General features: G+C 37.0%; 2 protein-coding genes across 3 annotated transcripts; one reads left to right on the top strand and one right to left on the bottom strand.

The window, feature by feature from the left end:
* Positions 1-1,481: 1,481 nt before the first annotated feature.
* On the bottom strand, positions 1,482-5,404 carry kcnk15 (potassium channel, subfamily K, member 15). Its single transcript, XM_079477745.1, has 2 exons — positions 4,685-5,404; positions 1,482-4,071 (listed from the first exon to the last, which is right to left on the bottom strand). Exons 1-2 carry the CDS (start codon positions 4,965-4,967, stop codon positions 3,152-3,154), a joined length of 1,203 nt encoding a protein of 400 aa, XP_079333871.1. The 5' UTR covers positions 4,968-5,404; the 3' UTR covers positions 1,482-3,151.
* Positions 5,405-12,479: 7,075 nt separating this feature from the next.
* On the top strand, positions 12,480-20,908 carry ogfr (opioid growth factor receptor). Of its 2 annotated transcripts, none has more exons than XM_079478453.1 (7): positions 12,480-12,873; positions 13,861-13,929; positions 14,037-14,118; positions 14,213-14,291; positions 14,409-14,475; positions 15,204-15,352; positions 18,478-20,908. In XM_079478453.1, the coding sequence occupies exons 1-7, from the start codon at positions 12,769-12,771 to the stop codon at positions 19,502-19,504; spliced, it is 1,578 nt and encodes a 525-aa protein (XP_079334579.1). In that variant the 5' UTR covers positions 12,480-12,768; the 3' UTR covers positions 19,505-20,908. The 2 variants fall into 2 exon arrangements, with proteins under 2 accessions (XP_079334579.1, XP_079334580.1); XM_079478454.1 differs by having other exon boundaries at positions 12,621-12,873; positions 14,011-14,118; positions 18,478-20,287.
* Positions 20,909-21,290: the final 382 nt, after the last annotated feature.

Here is a 21,290-nt window from a genome sequence, read left to right as displayed (position 1 = left end):
CTCTTCTTAGAAGTAGGAGTGGGCTCCTGTCCAAAGACATACCCATCTTGGTATTCTATACTCTTTGCCACTACAGTACATGAAACTAAAGTACTAAATTCAAGGGTAACTTTTTTCACCCTGCAATGTGAATGACTACACAAATGTTTGTGTTGTATTGTCAGGTTGCGTTTTTGCCTATGACGATAAAGATAAAGAACTCACCACATTGTATGAGTGATCAGTGTAGAAATCCACCTGTAAAATAATGTATGTTCAGTCTTTGTAATATACTCCAAAGCTGGATTGAAAGTGTTTTAACATATAGTATATACTGTACATTGTTTGATAAAATATGAACCTTTGTACATTGCCTTTACTCATTTATGCTACAAAATCTGTAAAATGTACTCGGCACTTAAAACAAACACCTGAAAGACACAGGGCTCCTGTCTTAAGACATACCCGCTCCCGTCCAAAGTACACCAGAGCAACCGACCGCTACTGTCTTTTATACAAAAATCTTATCCTACGCCGCAAAAATTTGTAGCAGTATCCGAATGCAGACCTCTAGATTAGGCCTTCCATTTGAGAATGGCCATTGTCTCATCAGAGATGGTCTCGGTGCGTCTCTGGCCTCATAGCTGCAGAAAGCTGTGAGACTGACAGTGTGTAGGCCTATTAATAGCATGAGTTTATGTTCGTATTTGGAGTGCAATGTATATGCAGAAATTCCCTTTTGCATGTATGAAACTCATTTTGTGGCTTATTATAGGCACCTAACCCACACCACTAATCCTGAGTTTAACAGTTATAGTGTTAATACACTTTCTTGAGTGTTTTCGTCATATAGAATCTCTCCTTTCTGTGTTACAGTGTATTTGCAGAAGCAAGTCATGATAAAATCGATCACCGACTGTGGTGAGGAAGGCGGGACGAGAGCCGTGACGCGGGGCCGGTGGCGTGAGTGATAAGTGCAAGCAGCTGTGCGCGCACCGGTCCCGCGTCACGGCTCTTGTCCCGCCTTCCTCACCACACCGACTATTGTATAAACAGGACGATGCACACTTATAACTATTAAATATAATTGTTGTTTATGTTGTTAAAGGTGCTGTGTGTAATCTTTTAGCGGCCTCTGGCAGTAAACCAACTGTTCACTTCACCCATCCCCTTTCGAAGCACAACGGAGGCTGATAGAGGATTAAGACGTTGTCACGTTTTCGCATCTTTCCCGAATGAGATAACGTGTATTTGCAAAACACGTTCTGTGTAGTACCTTGGAAACAACATTCCACCCACGCTGTATGTTGGAAGAAATAGCTCATAATGTAAGAAAAACATAACGCATCCTTGTGTAAGGTTTTATACACATTTGAACACATAGTTATGTATATTTTACTGCATTTCTGTCAATAGATCCAACATAAAACTACGCACTGGTCCTTTAAAAAACATCAACAAAAACTCTATGAACTCAAAATGAACTGTTGTCAACAGCAATTAAAACCAGGCAGGGTGTCATTTAATATTCCATACACAATGTCACAATTGAATATTTAACAACAAATGTTGTCGGTGATTAAAATGGGAAAATGTGTTATCTCAGATATAGCCCAGTATTTAGCATTTGTGATTTTGTAAATAACAAGACAAATTATTGTCCATAAAATCCTTCCATGAGATTTAAATTCAAATTCAAATGGGAAAAAGTAAAGATGGAGAGAAAAATAGCAGATTAACATAACCATAAGCAATCATGTGTTCACTATTGTACAAGCAGTCATTTAACCATATCATGCATTAAAAAACACATATTTTGAGGTTTGACCTAAATATCTTTTACAAGTGAAATGTCTCTGTATGGTAAGCATCGCGATGCTAAAGCTTCAAAATACCCTCGACTGCCTGTCTATTTTGGAAACGGTAGTATCGTAGTTAATGTTGCATATGCGCATTAATATTCATTTGAACACTAACATCTGCCTTTTTGCGTTGTTAATCTCTTAAATGAATGTGTGTTTTGAAGGACTTGGCGAGATAACGATTCAAATGAGCGTTTTGAACGAGTTGGGTAAATGATTCACTAACTCAGTGGAACATTTACGCTACCTACTAGCCGTCTTAGTTCTGCATTTAAAGTAAGCCTAATATTTTCCTTAACAAAGACTGCTGTATCAATGAAATTTGTCCCACATTTGAATTAGTTCCCACGTGAAAAAGGATCTAGTGTACTTTCTATAGTTCTTTTCAGCAATGCATCCTCGCTAGAATAACAATAGAAACCATCACAGAAATCTAATGGTTAGCATTATGAACTAACCATTAAAACCATCAAAAAATAGCTTTTTGTAGATGTGTTTTTGTGATTTAACATTAATACAATTAAATCTAATCAAATGTATGTGTTATTTTTTCAGCATGGTTCTATAAGATCATCATGTTTGTAGTGTGTTCAGGGGGACTAAAACGTACAGTATTAATTTTAGAAATAGTGGAGAAATATCAACTCATAATAGTAATAGTAAATGTGTAAAGTTATGTAAATTGAAAATAGCTTGATAAAATAAGCTAAATGGTTGGTTTCCAGTACTGATAACATAAAACTTATATAAAACAATACAACATTTACTGTGGGTGTCATAAAATATCCAGATGACTTAATTTGAGAACATTTCTATCGCGCTATTTTGTGTGTGTGATATTGTCCAGCTGGCTACCGAAGCGCTATCTAGTGGCGTTTTACCAAAAAGCACCAGAGTTTTGCCTCTTGGTATTCTATACTCTTTGCCACTACAGTACATGAAACAAAAGAGAACAAAGTACTAAATTCAAGGGTAACTTTTTTCACCCTGCAATGTGAATGACTACGTAAATGTTTGTGTTGTATTAGTTTTGTCAGGTTGCGTTTTTGCCTATGACGATTGTAACAGATAAATAACTAACCACATTGTATGAGTGATCAGTGTAGAAATCCAACTGTACATTGAGATCAGTGTTATTCTCTAATGTATGTTCAGTCTCTGTAATATACTTCAAAGCTGGATTTAAAGTGTTTTAACATACAGTATATACATTGTTTGATAAAATATAAACTTTTGTACATTGCCTTTACTCATTTCTGCTACAAAATCTGTGTACTCGGCACTTAAAATAACCCCTGAAAGCACAGGTGTTAAACTGACTTTCTCCGTAAGCGTGACAGCTCTTTGAAGCTATGCCCGAGAGAAAGTGTACTACACGCAGAGGAAAGGCCTGTATTGTCCCTGGTTGAGGAGCCACCTTTCATCCTGTATGAAACAGAGTTGAAGTAAACAGCATTCATTTGGCAATCAAGACACTTTTTTTGAGATGCGACAGAGCTGTCACAGTGGCCCATACAGCAGCAAACATAAGAACACAGCAAACACAGTTGTGACTGGGATTGATATTGATTTGGGCTCAAAGGTAGTGCCAGACCGGGCTCGTCTGCTGGGGACAAGATGAGGTTTGTGCAGCTGGTGCCCTCCTCCATGGACATAAAGAGGTTGCTATGGCTGTGCCTGTTATGCCCAGCGTTCATGGCTGTGAGGTTGTGACCCCTCTTTAACGAGGCGCGCTCCTGGGCATCCCGCTTCTCATCCTCGCTGTTCATTGTGAGAAACCTTAACACCACCAAGTTGAGGAAAGCTCCAATGACCGTCAACCCCACAAGGATGTACATGAAACTAAATACCACATAAGGTGTCTTTTCTTGAAGGTCCTCCTTCTTTTGAAGAGCCACAAGATCCCCGAAGCCAATGGTGGTTAGAGTGATGAAACAGTAGTAGTATGCGTGGAAGAATGTCCAGCCCTCAAAGTGTGAGAAAGCTGCAGCACCAACACATAGAGTCCCTAGGCATGACAAGAAACCCACCAAAACCATGTTCTCCATGGAAACTTCAGTCTGACGAAAGCCTAGGCATCTCTTCACACGGCTGAGCAGGTAGCGGACAAAGGTATTTATCCTCTCACCTAGACTCTGGAACATCACCAGTGTGAGCGGGATTCCCAAGACGGCGTAGAACATGCAGAAGACCTTACCAGCGTCTGCACCAGGTGCCGCATGTCCATAACCTGCAAATTCTTTTGATTAGTCTCATTACAAAAACTAGTGAATGAAATCAAATTAAAAGTAAAAATGTAAGGTTTCAAATTGTAAAAACTTCATGCATTTTGAAAACTACTATTTGTTATATTGTTAAAGTACAGAGGACTCCAGTTCTGAGGTGTTGTCCGGGTATTCTGTTGTAAGTGGTTGCTAAATTATTGCTCTTTTTTTGCAACTATAAATATTTTGTGCATGCTTGCACAGTATGCAATATTTGCATAGTATAGCCTCCTACATTTTAGGTTGGCTGAGTAAATTTTTGATTTAAAGGGAAAGTTTGCACAAATACCAATGATTTGTTCCAAACCTGTATGATTTACTTCTGCAGAAGAATGTTTGTAACCAAACAACAAAAATGTGTTCCACAGAAGAAAGAGACATGCAGGTTTGCAATGACATGAGGGTGAATAAATGACGACAAAAGTTTTCATTTGTGTATGATTCATATTTTACAATATTTACACAATACTAAACAAATCGTACATTCAAATCTTTCACGTCAATGATGAGACATGCAATAGTTCCGAACGTCTCATAACGCTTTTGGTGTAGTCAGAAGGCCAAAAATACGAAACTCACCAATCGTTGTGATGACTGTTATTGCAAAGTAGAAAGATCCAGCGAATTTCCACTGTCTGCCTGCGCGGTGAGGCTCAGCCTGCAGCACAACTCGCTCAATCTCCCGATAGTCATCTTCGGAAAAGCGATACTTTCTTTTCAGGTCGCCGCGTTTCTGCTCTAAAATGCGCTTTCTTGCGCTCTCAGTCTCGGACTCCAAAGCGTCAAAAACCGCGGCGCCGACCAGCAGGTAAGAGAACATGCAAAGGATAAGAGAAAGTGTCCGCACGTTCTGTTTCTTCATTTTTACAGGATCTCAAACAGGTTGTGCATTTCAATGCATCTATATTTAACGCGCAGTGGTATGTACCTATTACATGGACGAAGAAAGAACCCCAATGTTATGTCAGATACGTATCCGAGAAAGAGCAAGCCCATCGTTTTCTTGATGGGTTGTTTTTTTCTTTCAGCCTTTGCCTCACGTATTTGTTTTTCTGTACAAATACATATTTGGTATGCTTCGTTTCTGAGAGATCAAACCAACGGAGATTCTTCCAGTATGGCGCAAATAGGAGGTTTGGATAAAAATACCTTTCGTATCTAGCGACCAATAAAAATCTCCTGAAGTCCTTGAACGCACTGTCTGTCACAAGAAAGCATCATGCGCTATTTGAGTGTAGCTCGCGTTACTGTAGGCTATGCGGTCATACCACGAGCTCTAACGCATCGGATTACGCCCCCGAGAAAGTAAAATCCGAGCCGCTACGCGTCGCTGTCCGCGGTGCTGAACACGAGTGGTTCATTTTGTACAAAAATCTTATACATGTATGAGTTGGCGAGTGGGAGCCTTTTACCCCACATAGCACATAACAATCACTTTAGCAAACGTTCTACTATTTTTTTGTTTATTTAAATAAATAAAAAATAATGGTCATTCAGTATATGGGGCCATTCTCGCTTTTAACAAACCATTAACTACGACTTTTCCCCCAATAAACTCTTAATTTGTTGCTTATTAATAGTTAGTAAGGTAGTTGTTAGGTTTAGGTATTGGGATTAGGGATGTAGTCTGGCCATGCAGAATATGTGCGTTATAAGTACTAATAAACAGCCAACTAACCTTGACAACTAGTTAATAGTGAGAATTGCCCCCTATACTGAAGTGTTACCAAATATATATATATATATATATATATATATATATATATATATATATATATATATACATATTAATATACTGTCATTAAAATATATTAATATCACAACATGTATAAAAAGTAAAGATTTTGAAAGCATTGCAGATATCATAATAATTATAACAACATAGATTTACAATAGCGACAAAAAATAATATATGCAATATACAATATATTCAGCACTGCCTTTTATGCTTAATTTGAACAAGATAAAAATATTGCAATTATGGACACGAAGTGACATAGAAAGCATTAAATGTAACTTTTTATGCACGTGAACACATCATTACAACAGCAATTTTATGTTTTAAAACCAATTATAAGTTGTGCTGCTTGTGCTGCCTTCAGTAAATGTTTTGCATGATAGAACCTTATTAATTCAAAGTGATGAAGTAACATTATACTGATATGCAACAGAAAATAACAATTAGCTATTGGTACTGCACATTGAAACCAACAATCTAGAAGTCACAGTTGCTTAATCCTTAAGAAATTGCAGCTATTGTCCAGTCAGTTAGGCTTTTCATGTTGTGTTCAGAGATCATTATGTTACCAGATCTCTGTGTGATTTAAAGCAGCTCAGACTAAATCAATTACATCAAACGTAATTAGGCCGCCAGTCATTTATCATGCAGTTTCCTTCTCTTTTCTTTCATCCTCTTGGGAGGGAGTGATGTTGAACCCTGAGAATAAATTCTGATCTGTCTGCAAGTGTCACGATTCAGTCTGTGTTCCCTTGTCTTGTGGACAGTTTTCCTGAGTTCCTGTTTCATCATGTCATTTTACAGTTCTTTGTAGCCTCTTGCATTTTTGGTTCAGTGTTGATTATTGTCAGGCCCTCCTTGTTTGTTATATCGTGTGTACCGTGGCCGAGAAGTGTAAAACAAAACAACAAGTTGCAAAACTAAAAACAAATCTAGAAGAAAACGCGATATCAAATCTAAATGTTCTATAACAGAATAGCAAATCTTAAAACGCAATTCGGAAAACAAAATAAGTCAGAATCCACATCAACAAGTCAGAAAACAAAACGACAAATCAGTCAAACCAGAAAAGGTAGGTACTTTGTTGGAATGGGATCGCTACTGCTGATTGGATGAAACTCCTGTCAATCAAGATATTAAGGCTTATGTTTATATTTATAAGCGAAAACGAACGATCGCGTCAGTCACTCTCTCACCATAACCAACAGGGACACAGATTAAAGTGCATATCATGTTATATGCTTATATTGTATGCATCTTCTGTGGAGAAGACGAGCACGGTTGGTACACAGGCAGTCGCCTTTCAGCTGCACCATGTTGGCAACATGGCTTTCAAATGAGAGATTACTATAGAATAAAACACCCAGATTCCCTGAGATGAGATGTAGCCACAATCGGATGCCAAAGCAGATAATTTGTAACTCTGATCAGCGCAATCTGTGATTTGCTCTAAATCCTGACTGGAATTCTTCATAGATGTCATTCCTTGGAGGAAGGAGGATTATTTCAATTTAAAATATCTGTAATGAAACTACCTTTTCAAGTACTTCAGAATTTAAATGGTAGATTCCATATACTGTAGGTCTTCAGTTAACTATTTCCTTAGAATCAAGGTGAGTTTTTTTTAATAGGGGCCTAACAACCGCCACCCTATGACTGAGATTAGTTGCTAATACAAAGCAGTGGATCTATAATTTCAGGGATCATCTTAAATAAACTAGTAGGTATAGGATCTAGCATGTTATTGATTTAGATGATCTGATGGTTTTAGAAAATTACTCTGACCTACAGTATAGTTGAAAATACTAATCTTCTTTAGGCACAAAGGAGCAACTGTGTTTAGTGTTTCGGAGAAGACCAAATTCTTTGATAAAGTCTGTGTGCTGCCCTGGTGGCCTATATACACTAGCCAGAAAAAAAAGGTTAAAAAATTTACATTGTTACAGTAGGTGATGTTAATAAAGTACCATTACTTCAAAACAATTGGATTCAAATTTTGACTTTTGAGTAATGCTAAAAGTATTATAAAGTGCAGCAACACTGCCACCTCTGCCTTTTAGACGAGGGTCATGTTTAGTTATTTTAGGAAATAAAGTCATTTAAAGTAATATAATCAACTGGTTTTAGCCAAGGATCTATTTTATGATCTGCGATCACATCACTAACAAAAAAGTGCTTTGTAAGTGAAAGATTTAATATTTAGCAGTCAAATCAATTGTTCATCCGGATTTTGTTCATTTTCAAGTAATTTGAAGCTTAATATGTCAAAACTGCTCAGAATGCACATAAAACCTTATAATTTCAAGGTGATAAATTGTGTCCTGGTCCATTTGCTTGTTTCATTATCCAACTCGGCTTTGCCTCTTCAGAGCCCGTACCAGCTCCGGTGGTCCCAAGTCTGATGGTCCCAAGATGGCTAAACCCGAGTGCTGATTCTCCCAGACTTTTATGATTGCCCCATATTGTTCTTGGGCCCCTCTTAAAATATCCAGTGGACAATGAAAAAATGTAATACTTCCTATACTTATCATATTTATTAAATAATGGTTTGTCAATGTATTCACAAAAATATGCATACAATGAACAGTGATTATTTTACTAGAAAACGTGTTGCCCAACCAGAATACCTGACAGCCTCCGAGTCGAGCCAGCCTACTATTGATTAGCAATATTATTTGAGGACGTAGACACAATAGCTTAGATTCTTATTAAAAACTGTGAAACGAAATGATATGGCGCAAAAATGTGTTTTTCTGTGTCTTTGGTGTGTTATGCATGTATTCCCATGCATGTATAAGACACGTAAAATTGCAAAAATTTAAGTGTCAGAACAAAAGATGCATTTTATCTAAAAGTGAATGCTCACCCAGACCTGCCTGAAACGCCTCGTGTAACCAAACCCCAACAAATCTACATCAGTTTGTGGTGTGATCCGACTAAGACCGCCCAAATGTAAACGCAAGTAAGGTGGGCGTATCTGTCAGTACAATTGAAGAGGAACCTGAAGTTCCACATATGGTAAGAGACGTTACATTTCCGTCACACTCTTGCAGTATTCGTCCAATCACTGCACACTGGTTAACTGGCCAATCGTAGCAAAGAGGAGATACAAACATCGACGGTATGTGGAAAATACAGCGTTCTTGTACCATAAATCGTGTATATACACATTGCATTACCTCTAAAACAAACGATAATATTTGTTTTAGCTGTGTCATTTGACCCCTTTAGTACATGGAGTGAACAAAATATCCAGGTCTAACCATACTTTCAGAGTCAGCGCTTTACAGTTGCTGGCTTCTCTTGATGGTTGATAAGGCATATTTACACAGCACTTATGACCTTCTCAATCGGATCCCCTAAGGGTTAGTTCACAAAAAAATGACCATTTCTTCATTCTCATCCTCATTCCCACCCTTATGTCATCCTAAACCTGTATGACTTTCTTTCTTCTGCAAAACACAAGAGTGTTGGTAACAAAACAACATTGTCCCCTCAGTGATATAAAATCCCTTTTTCTCCACAGAAAAAATAAGTTTTGGGAAAATAAAAAAACAGGTTTTGAAAAACATAAACAATAAATTATGACAGAATTTGGTGTCTATGGGTTTTTAATCGGTTTCTTAATTTTTCTCCTTGTTGGAAAGCCTGATGGTGTGTATATAAGTCATAGCAGGCTTTATATTCTAAAAATTCTCAGAAAAGCCATGTATCAAGTGTTTTCTGAGTTCTCATTGGATAGGGACTAGGTTGCCATGTAGATACTTAATACCTTTTTAAGACTGATTGTTATGCGGGATATATTGTAATAAAATCAACTGTACAAAGTGTAACCAAAGCAGTGTTAGTCTAGAGGGAACAAGTGTGACTGATGCAATGATTGTAAGTACAGAAGATGGTTTTATCAAACACTCGCACCTGGCCCAAACCTACCTTCTGGTCTGTTTGTTGTTGCTTGCTTGATCGGTCTGGCTAGTAATATAACTGTTTATATGTCATTTAATTTATATGAATTTATATTATTATTTTATTGTATAATAATTGTATTATATGAATAATTGTTTTTATTGTATTGTTTATTAATTTTATTAAATAAACAATTTGTTGAATGTGTTGTGTACCTTTGTCGCCAAGTAACGGTTCTTTTACTGATGATAACCCTAAATAGTCCTTGCTAGACACTTTTAACAAAGTTTTGCTAGCTAATGTAACTTACTTGTTATTTATTTTAGCTTGTTATCAGAAATAATATGCAGCTATTCTGTTATTTGTGGGTGTGTACCAGAAGTTAAATTTGGGCCACAAAAGCATGCAAGCGCATTCACGTTTGTTTAAGCTTTGTCTTAAGTTAACAGAGAGAATAATCAAGGTTTTTTCACTTATGGGTTGTGGTTAGGACATGAACAACAAAAATTATATTCCTATGACAGTAGGCTTTTCCATTTAAGAATCTTGTTCTTGCGGAATATAGTTGAAAAATATAATCTATAATAATATATTATTTAGATTTTATTTAAATACAATACTGGATCCTAAATGTGTTTTTATCATGAAAGGATGTCATTTAAGATGGCTGACTGCAGTAATGCACTTGTTAAATGAACATTATCTGACCATCATCTTCTCTTCATTTCAGCTGTTGCCATGGTTACTTTTTTCCACTATAGTCTGAACACTCTGGATGGTACTGTAGATGATGCCATTTATAGCCACTATGGTGAGATGAATGCTAACAGGCAGAGATGTGTTAGATATCCAAATGTCAGCAGAGAATTTTCTAAACATTTAGTGTTTAGAAAAACGAATTATATTCTTAACATTAAACTGAAATGTATATATAGACCAAACCTGACAAAAAAATAGACTAATACAAACAAAAGTTAACCTGTTTAGCTGACATTAGAGGAATCTCGTGTGAGTTACAGGTTTTAGCATCATGTGTTTTTGTGTTACTCTAGTCAACAGGTGTTAAACTCCGGTCCAGGAGGCCCAGTACTGGTTCTGTGCTTTGTATTTTCACTTTACTATGTGAACTATATTATAAATAGTTAACACCAGATCATTCTAAACCCTAAAGCATTTTGTCAAGGTAAAAATCAAGGTAAAAGTTGCATAACAAAAAAACATATCAAATTAATGAGAAAAAACGAATGTTTAAGACATAGTCCCAATAAAATAGGCAAAGCAAAACACACACACACGTGTTGAGTTACAATGGCATAGTCGCTACTGCACTACACGGATGCATATCGACAAGCTAATGCTGCAAGTACAAGTATACGTCATCTCAATATTCTAATAGCTTCGAAGAATATGCTTCCAATAATTCGTAAAATAACAAAGTACAAACATGCCACGTACTGTTCTCATTAAATGCAGCATTTTACAAACATAATAGCATATAAGTTGATTTCTCGCAGCGAGCCACCCCTGGGAAGAAAACCAAAAGCACAGGTAACAACAATCCCACAAACCTGAAGTTACTTACATGCAGAGGTGGGATGTCTAATCCCTCAGGCTGTTTTAATAAAAAATATTTAGGGATATACAGTAAGTAAAAAAACATATTTTGGACTGATCACCTGTTCATTCAGCCGGAGATGTTTTCGCTTCAGAGGTGCAATTAAATTAGCAACTTAGCCCGTAAATGAAAAACATATTTTATGCCCCTGTGAAAAAACACAACGGCCGTTCAAATAGTGCTTATGTATAGAATATATATAGAATAACTGTGTGAATTCCCTAATTCTCAAGTCCAGTGTCTTCAGTCTTCTGCATGGATTACATTGTCATCTGCTTTGTCTGTGAAAACCTGCAAGAAAACCTATAACTACAAGATTAGTCTTTTATCCAGAAAGGTGTCTGTGGTGCATGATTGTGGTGTGTGTGGTGCCTGTAGTCATCCTCATCGCTCTGGTTTCTGTTTCCTCATTAAGTCTGAGTCTACATACCTATTTTAATAGTTCACTATACTCTTCTGAGTCTGACAGAACCATCTTCCATCTTTCTTTAATCAACATTGTGAATCCAGACACCCAGACTACAAAGCTAAAAGATATGTTTGCCTTTATATCATGGCACGCAGAATAAGAGTATGTCATCAAAGTACTGCGTGAGCCTTTGAATCATGTCGTACACTGACCGACCTCACACACACCTTATGTGCAGCCAGCAGACACATTACTTTGTGTAGTTCGTGTAATTTTTCATTGATGTAGGGCCTATGTGTATTAACGTTTAATTTCATGGAGGCCTGATGTAAACCTGTAAGTTGTTTCTAAGTAATGGAAGTCATTTTTGGAGCCCCAAATCTATGCACTATGGTTTGATCTTCGTTCTTGTCTTTCTCTCTCCCACACACACACAAAGTAAACTCAAGAGGTTTCATGTGCATGTAAAATTTAAAGTGTACTGAAAAGTCCTGTTTTTATAATGGTGAAACCGTAGTTTTTGCAATATGGCCCTTAAACCAAAACTGAAAAAATGCCTCTTTGGTTAAAAAAACGTTTCAGACCCCTGAATACGTAAACGGCTTTATATTTATTAACAAAAAATATATATAGCCTATGTATTTATTTGCCAAGCCATATCAACTGGTTTAGAATTATCACACCGAAGCATGGTTATCATAAAAAGGAACCACAAAAATATTTGTGAAAGAGCTACCAGTCCTACTTTTGCAGTGTTTTTTTAAATATTATCTACGGCGTCTGTAAAATAGTTAGGCAGAAGCGTATACATAGAGATTATATAGGGCAGCAGTGATGATGGGAGTCCATTCATTCATTGATGAGTGATGATGCTGGTTGCAGTCAGTGAGCTGCTGCGGGCCCGCGGACATCTGCACACCTAATGGAGCTGTGTGGATCCTTTTCAGAATCCAGCTTATCGATCACATTTATTAACACCTATATGAGATTTCGGGATGGACGACGACCTGGTGTGTGAATACGATTCCACCTGGGATACGGAGAGCGACGGAGACGAACTGGAAAACACCGGTCGCAGCAAGAAAACACGGCCCGCATTTGTATGTTGTTTCATCTCATTGATAAGCAAACGGGTGCAGGATGCTGGTTTTATTTTAAACGAATATTAAGACAAAAATATTTCATTTGCCTTCTGATCAAAGATTTGTGTGTTGCATTTCATTTAAACGTGACTATGAGTTCGTTAATAAACGGCCAGGCTGGCGCTTAGCCAACTCCGCATGCGTCTACTCAGATAGCGTTACCTCACTGAGCTTCAACGGACAGTTGGCGACTAAACACATTTCAGGGGCTATCTAACTGTAACGTGGTGGTTTCATATCATTTTAAGTGTTATGATTGTTATCGTTCTTGTGCGTTTTCGAGTTTTAGCACGCTAGCCCGTTATTTAACAGACTAGCTGACCGGAAGTGGATAATTTCCGTCTGATCTTCAAGTCATCTGCTGCCTGCCGCGGGGGCGTGGATGATGTGCGAGTCGTGTGAAAGAACAATTCTGCAGCATTTCACCTTAATGATATACAGGTTCGAATAGATATTGTTTACCCATCGGGGTAACTCTGTCTGACTCTTTTGGTTGTATATATTTGTTGCGTTTTATTACTTTCTAACTTCATTCTGTGTCACGGACTTTGCGCGACTGCCAACTAGTGGCGGAGGAAATAAAATCCCTCTTATTTCAAAACGTGCTGCTGCTGCAAGAAAACAAAAAGTAGCTAAATTAATAATAGCAATATTTATTATTTAAGAAAAGAGAGCTTAAAAGATTTTGAAGTATGAGAAATAGAGACGATCATAGAGGATTTGTCATACATGTTAAAGATATTTATAGGAAAAATATAAATCAATTTATAAATAAAATTATGCAAAGTCCACTGGATTTACTGGGTACTTTTAACATAGCATGCAATACTATCAGACACCACGTGGAATGGGATGCATCTAATAAACTAAAGTTCATAATTTAATCTATTCAATTCAGGTAAAGCAAGAAGCTGAAACTTAAAGTTGTCCTTTGATTTTTCCCAGTGGTCCAACTCTTCTTCCAGAAACCTCAGAGCAGCCAAGGACATGCAAAACTACAGACACGGATATCCGGTAGGAGTTTAGATTTTTCACTTTCAGTAATATGAATTTAAAAAGCATGTGGAATGTCACCTGTTTCATAATTACGAATAGGCCATGTTGGTCTGATTTTCTCCCAGAATTTCAATGACGAAGAATGCCCAGAAGAAAGAATGATTAATTTAAAATTCTATCTCAATGAAATTAAGTCTTCACCTGACGGTACGCTCCTAAAATTGTCTCGTTCCTTAATAATCCCGAATCTGAACTTCATCAAACTCTGAGCTCATATTTTGTTGCACACTGTATTCTTTAGATGTGTCGATTGAGACGTTTCACACAGAGTGGAAAACTGATTACAAAAGGCTGGAGAGAGTCCATTCTTACATTCAGTGGTATGTACCTGTTACATATTTTTGTCTTTAGTAATTTGTGATTAATCTTTAGCTGTATTTTTATATACAAATGAATACATTCGTTTTGAAACCCTAAAGAAGTTCTGTTGCTCCTAGGTTGTTTCCGTTGCGGGAGCCCGGCGTAAACTACATGGCTGCAGAGCTCACCAAGAAGGAAATTCAGGTGAGTCTGTGATAAAATGGCTGGAATGACCCTGAAGTCATTTTCATTTAATGAGCAGTCGTCACAAAAAATATTCAACCACACACACAAAAGCCTTTTTATTTGTATATAGGAAAACAATTTAGGTTTTCAAAAACATCCTGAAAGTACATCCCGTTCTTTTTTATTTCAACTAACCAGCGAATGTGAAACAATGAAATACCCCAAAGGGTATATAATTTTACCCCAAGGACCTCTGGTTTACCTTTAAAGGTTAGGCAGTTGAAAGGATACTCCTCCTCAAAATTAATAGTCTGTCATGAATTTTGCACCCTGAAGTCGTACGATAATCTTAGGACCTCCGTTCATCTTCCAAACACAAATAACAGTATTCGTTATAAATTATTTATCCGTGCACATTATTATTTATAAATTTTTTATTCATTTGCACTTGTAATCTTTAATCAAAAACATTCAACATTCATGACTTCCGCATCAGTAAGACCACGCAATGATTACTTTGCTGTCTATAGGGGAGTCAGAAAGCTTAATCTATTTTGTGTTCAGAAGATGAACCTCACAGGGTTATCGTACCATTTCAGGATTGAGTCATTTATGACAGAATCTTTGTGACAGAGGTTCCCTTTAACTGTACTCTTAAAGCTACACGATAGGTTTAAGATATAATTAGGATATTATAGAGATCTAACCCTTGAAAATGTTTTTACGAGCTGTTCTGTTTTCTGCAGGCATTTAGAGAAAATGAAGAGGCCAAGAGTCGTCTTGTTGATTCTTACGAGCTCATGCTGGGTTTCTATGGTATCCAGCTGCTAAACAGAGAAACTGGGGAGGTGAAGCGAGCTGAGAACTGGAGAGAAAGATTCGCCAATCTAGAGAGGTGAGCCACAAAAGTTCATTCGACTGGAGTTGTTAGTCATATGAAACATAATATGAAAAAATATGAATAATTCACTGTATATTTTGTTTTCGTTCAGTTTTCTCTACACAAAAAACAATCCTGTGAAAGGTAACATCAAATCAAATACGAGTACCTACATTAAACATTTAGATTCATCCACACAGACCAGTACTGCCAATGCCAACCCACAAAAAGAAAATAACTTGAAGCAACCTGCCTTTTACATGAGCCTTAATGTGGCTTATTACACTAACATAATGCATTATATTTAATAAAAATATATTTAAGTCAGGTTTCTGTCAAACAGAATTGAACACATTTTGTGAAAAATCCAAAAAACGGAAGAAAATGACAATTATTAACCGTTTTTATTACCTTAGAATGAGCTATTTCTATCTACATACATCGCGTGTCCCTTGCCTATAATTTGCAATGTTGTGTCAGCCTCTGTAGCGAAAGGGAGGGGTGGAGTGAGCCGTTGGTTGCAATTCACAACCTCACCGCACTGGTCCTTTAACACTTACATCATCTAGTAGTTTAAGGTGTCTACATTGAGGAGGAATGACAACCACAAAGTATTCATTTTGTATCAAGAGTTGACTTGATTATCATAAAGTGTAATTGAAAACAATTTCATGTTTAGAGTGGGATGACATATACTGTATATCCAGATGGTACTATGCAGAAGCTATTGAAGACAGACTTTTTCGTCATAAACCTCTTGCAAGGTTTTAATGTCAGCATTTATAGCACGGTACATGTCATGTGAACTATGGTTGTATTGTGAGGCTGAACATAAACCAAGTATGATTGGCATTATTCTGCAGTTATTGGTAACCTCTTTGTTTTGAGGTCACTGGCAACTATATGATACAAAGGAAAGTTTTATATTGTGGATTTAAAAGCATGAAAACAATAGATCATTGTCTGTTGAGGAGATCAAGGGGTGATGACCTTTGAGAATACAATGCCATATGTTTACAAGACTGACATTTTCCCACATTAAAACACTGCATATCTGGTACAATGTTTATAACCTTTAAACATTTAAGGTTTGGTCTTGTTGAATCCTTTCTACGCTCTCCACATGCGCACGTTTAAATGCACAGAGCCACCGCTTCATGTAGAAGTTCAGAACATAATTCTGCAAGTTATCTTTCATTTAATATACCCAGAAAGAGATAAACACAAACGCCAAACACAGATGTTTTGGTACTCAAATGGTGTCATTTTTATTAACGGTAATTTTTAATCATGTGGAGATCTTAGCAGCGTCTTGTAACATTTACAGAAATTCTGAGTCTTCTATATAGATATCCTTTTAAACAACATTATCTATATGCAGAGACTGAAATCCGCAATTGAATGGCTTGAACAATACAAATGGTTGATCTAGTCATCGTCTATGGAGTAAAAGCTGTACTAATAAATACATACATCTAAATGATCTGAAACTGCAACATACTGCATTTTGAATTCCCTATGAATTTACGTATTTTTAAATTTTTGTGTTCGATTATTGTTAAATGGATGTTTGCTGACGACAATACAATTAAAAGTAATGAAAATGCCCTTTATTAATGCCAGCTTATTTGATATAAGAATAAGATAATTGCACAAAGCATCAAAATTGAGAGTAATAATTGGATAATAGTTTGTTTTAGTGTTGCTTTGTGAAAAATGTTTATTTTTGGAAAAAAATTGCCTGTTTTTAATGATGTAACATTTAACATTAAAGGGGTCATTTAATATGGCTAAAGCAAATATTATTGTTTGCTTTAGATGTAATGCAATGTGTATACACGATTTAAGATTTAAAAACGCTGTATTTTTCACATACCGTTAATGTTTGTATCTCCTCTTTGCTCCACCTCTCTGAAACACGCTGATATTTTACAAAGCTCATCGCTCTGAAAAGCAAGGTGTGATATGATTGGCCAGTTCACTAGTGCGTAGTGATTGGTCGATGGTGGAACATTCTTCCCAATGTGGTCCGGTCAACCACATCTCTCACAACCTTCAAAAAACTACCTGACAGACAAATATATATAATTTTTTAAACGTACACCAACCCTCTTCTCTCAACAGGTAGTGGTCTAGCTTTTGTTGAAACTAGTAACTTTGTATTAGCACCCAACAAAGACAATAAACCCTGTTATAAACACCACATTTGTTGCCTCTATAATTACTGATTATTAGGACTTATTTTGCCTTTTTTCCACATTGCACGCGTGTCTGCTTTTGCAGATCACACAAAGAAACAACAACATCAAACTCAACTCGCATCAGTCCGTAACAAAGTCTAACAATGAAAATATATTTACAGGGGTGCGAATCTGAAGCGCCAGACAGTCCCGAACTGTTGGAATTGCCCCATTTTTAACAAAAGCTTCCATGCATAGCCGGTCTTGATCTCTCCCAGGTTCGTGAAGCAATCGTTAGTGAAATGCTCTGCACACACTTGAATATTCGGACTGTACTTTTCTGGAACATTATTGTACATAAAATGTAACCATTTGTTTTAAGTTGCCTAGTCCTTTGTAAGGGCAACAAAGAGGCTTTTGTTTCGCAACGAAACACACAGCATCGTCGCGACGTGGCTGCGCCGGCGACGGACCGGTACAATGACATCTTACTTGCGTTTAGATTTGAGTGCTCTTAGACAAATCGCGTTACGAACTGACGTAGATTCGCCGGGTTGTGGTTACACGAGGCCTTTCAGGCGGGTCTGGGTGAGCATTCGCTTCTAGATAAAATACATATTTTGTTCCGACACTTACATTTTTGCAATTTTACGTGTCTAATACATGCATGGGCAACTTATAACACACCAAAGACAAAGAAAAACACATATTTCCGGCAAAACACCCCTTTAAAGACTTGTGAAACTGAAAAAGTTTCTTTGGATGTTAAAGTTTCCTTATGGAACCAAATTAAAGGTTCTTCTATGGCATCGTGAAAGCACCTATATTGTAAAACAAGGTCTTGCTCTGTGTACAAAGAGTTCACAAACAGCCTCATTTAAAAAAAGAATGTTTCATTGTTAACTGTGTTTTTCACGATTCAGAAATAACATGATTTACCTACTTCTCTTCTGGTTTTAGGAACATGCACAATAACCTCCGGATTACTAGGATACTAAAGAGCCTGGGAGAACTGGGCTTTGAGCATTTCCAGGCTCCTCTTGTTCGCTTTTTCCTCGAGGAGACACTTGTTAAAAAGACCCTTAGCAGTGTTAAACGCAGTGTGCTTGACTACTTCCTGTTTGCCGTGCGTGACAAACGTGAGCGCAGGAAGCTGGTCCGCTTTGCTTTTCAGCACTTTGAACCCAAAGACAAGTTTGTTTGGTGCCCCAGAAAAATTCAGAAACGCTTCAGGAAAAAGTCAGAGAAGCGGCAAAACTCAATAGTTGCCAACGGAGAGAGTCTGACAAATGATGAAGCTCATGTACAGCATAAAACCATGGGTGAGCAAAAATGTAAGCCAGCTGATGTTATAGAAACGCCGAAGAATGTTGAAGATGACTCTGGGATGAATGTTGACTCGGAAAAACACTCTGAATGCACCTTAGAAGATCTTGAGAAGACAAACCTAGATGGTTCCTCTGTAGATTTACCTCTTAATAATGGAACCAACATGGACAATGGTGAGAGAGACCATTCTAAACAAAGTAGCGTTGAAGACCAGTGTGGTGCAGATGCTAAAATCGAGCTTACTGAAGTCACTGAAGCACCTAAACAAATACTCGAGCTTGAATCCGATCAGGAGGCCTCCGAGAAAAAGTGGGAGTGTGCAGCAGGTTCTAGCACAGGTTCGGCAGAATGCATCGAGTCTCAGGATGAGATGGGCAGTCTGATCTGTCCAACCACATGCCAGTTAGACCAAAAGGAACTTCATGAATTAGCCTCCGGCACAAATAAAGAGAGCACAGTGACTGACAGCCCTGAGAACATCCCAAGGCCAGACTTGAAGAACAGATCTGGAGTGACTGCCCAGAAAGAATCGACTGAAACTATGAATGTGAGGTCAAGCAAGAGCCGTGAGTACAATAACATTAACTTAAACCAATCACATGGACCAGACAAGGAAGAACCAATGGACATGGTGGAATTCAGACCTCACAGTGAATGATTCCTGAATGTGACGAAACCAAGAACTCTGAATTTCTCAGCACTAAAAATGAACACTTTACAAACTTAAACTTATAAAAAGATCAGATATGAATTGACTCTTGTATAGTTTTTTCACTATTAATTAAAGGTGCACTATGGAATCTTGGCCTCTTTATTGCCATCTATGGTTAAAACATAAAAATGCCAGTTCAAAACAAAATATGAAATACTATCAATTCACATTTATTTGTAGGTATTGCGCTTTTCAGAATGCAAGTTTATACAAACATTACAAAAATTGAATTAATGTAGGCCTGTGGTGAATCGTAGTGAACTTAAGTAAGGCATTCAACAGTTTTGGACCTTGCATTTTAATGTACTCTTTAATAATATTCATTTTATGGAAAATCTTCCATACTGCACCTTTAAAATACTGTAAGGTTTTCTGTATGTATCGGTTTAATGGAAATGCTATTGTCACTTGCATTGGCAGGGCCAAATATACACCTTTTGTCTTTTGTAATACGTTTATTCTAGTTTGAGTGTTTATTTGTCTGAATTGTATTCTGAATTATTAATAATATTTTCATACCTTGTACACATTTTCAAATTTAACAACAAAAAAAGTCAAGGCTGATGAAGGTCATGTATGGCATAAAAACAAAGCAACCAGAAGTGAGCAAAACTCATTCATATATAGAATCAGTTGATGTTTTAGAAAACAAAATACCATATCTGTAAGCAAAGTCAGTCAGAAACATCTTGATGATCCTAACATCGGAAAACAATAAACATTGGAGGAAATGGCAATTGTCAGGGTCCAGGCATGTTTGCACAAAATGGGAAACGGCCTTTACTGGATCATAAAAAAGATCCTTTGGATAAGGCAGATACAGTTGCATGTGAACACAATTATTCATGAGATGTTAGCTCTGAATGTTTGTAGACCTATACAGCCAATACCTCTTTAGTTGAATCTTGGATCACTTTATGATCCCACTACTATTGAAAAAGAAATTGGTCAGTAAAAAAGTCAATAACTTGGATATGACATCTTTCTGACTCCTTACATGCATATTGTCTATATATGCAGCACCATTTAAAACTTGAGTAAAGCTTTTCATTTGACGTTTAAAAGTTTGTGATCTGAATTTGACTGCTTAAATATACCTGGTTTTGTAGACGAAAATTATTTATATAATTGTGCAAAAGCATTCATTTCAAAAATTATATTTTACCTAACCAAAATGTTTTTGAAATGGATGACTTGTCAAAGAGTAATGACAAAGACATTTTGTGTGAGACCAATAAGAGGCCAGCTACTGTAAATGTGAAGTCTTTCAATATTGTTTAAGACGCTGATAGTTCATATGCCAAGACAACATAGTTCTATGTAAAGGGTGACTAAGATAAAATATTTTATAAAAAGTTTTGATTTCAGTTTTTGCATCATATCGTACATAACATACTTAAGTTCCCTTAATGTTTTTTATAACCATTAAATAATTCACAAGTTAAAAATCATGAAATCAGGGGTGTTGATGTTTCTGGGAGAAGTTCTAGGGAATGCAGTCTATGACAATGCAGCCTTTGGTTCCAGAAAGGGTAAGGGCACATTTGGTAGCACTTGCTGGTACCTGCTGGAACAGGTCGTCATCGAGGGACTCCTCCTCGGATGGCCGTTTTGTGCAGCTGTGAGTAGGAGATTAGGTTGATTAAAGAGATATTAATCATGATCCAAACAGGCACCAGAGACACTTTACTAGATAACAGATTACAGTCTTGTAGTTGTATGTTGTACTTCT

The sequence above is a fragment of the Barbatula barbatula genome (assembly GCF_947034865.1).
Source record: "Barbatula barbatula genome assembly, chromosome: 17".
In the NCBI taxonomy this organism is placed as follows: Eukaryota; Metazoa; Chordata; class Actinopteri; order Cypriniformes; family Nemacheilidae; genus Barbatula; species Barbatula barbatula.
This window is presented reverse-complemented; position numbering and strand designations above follow the sequence as displayed.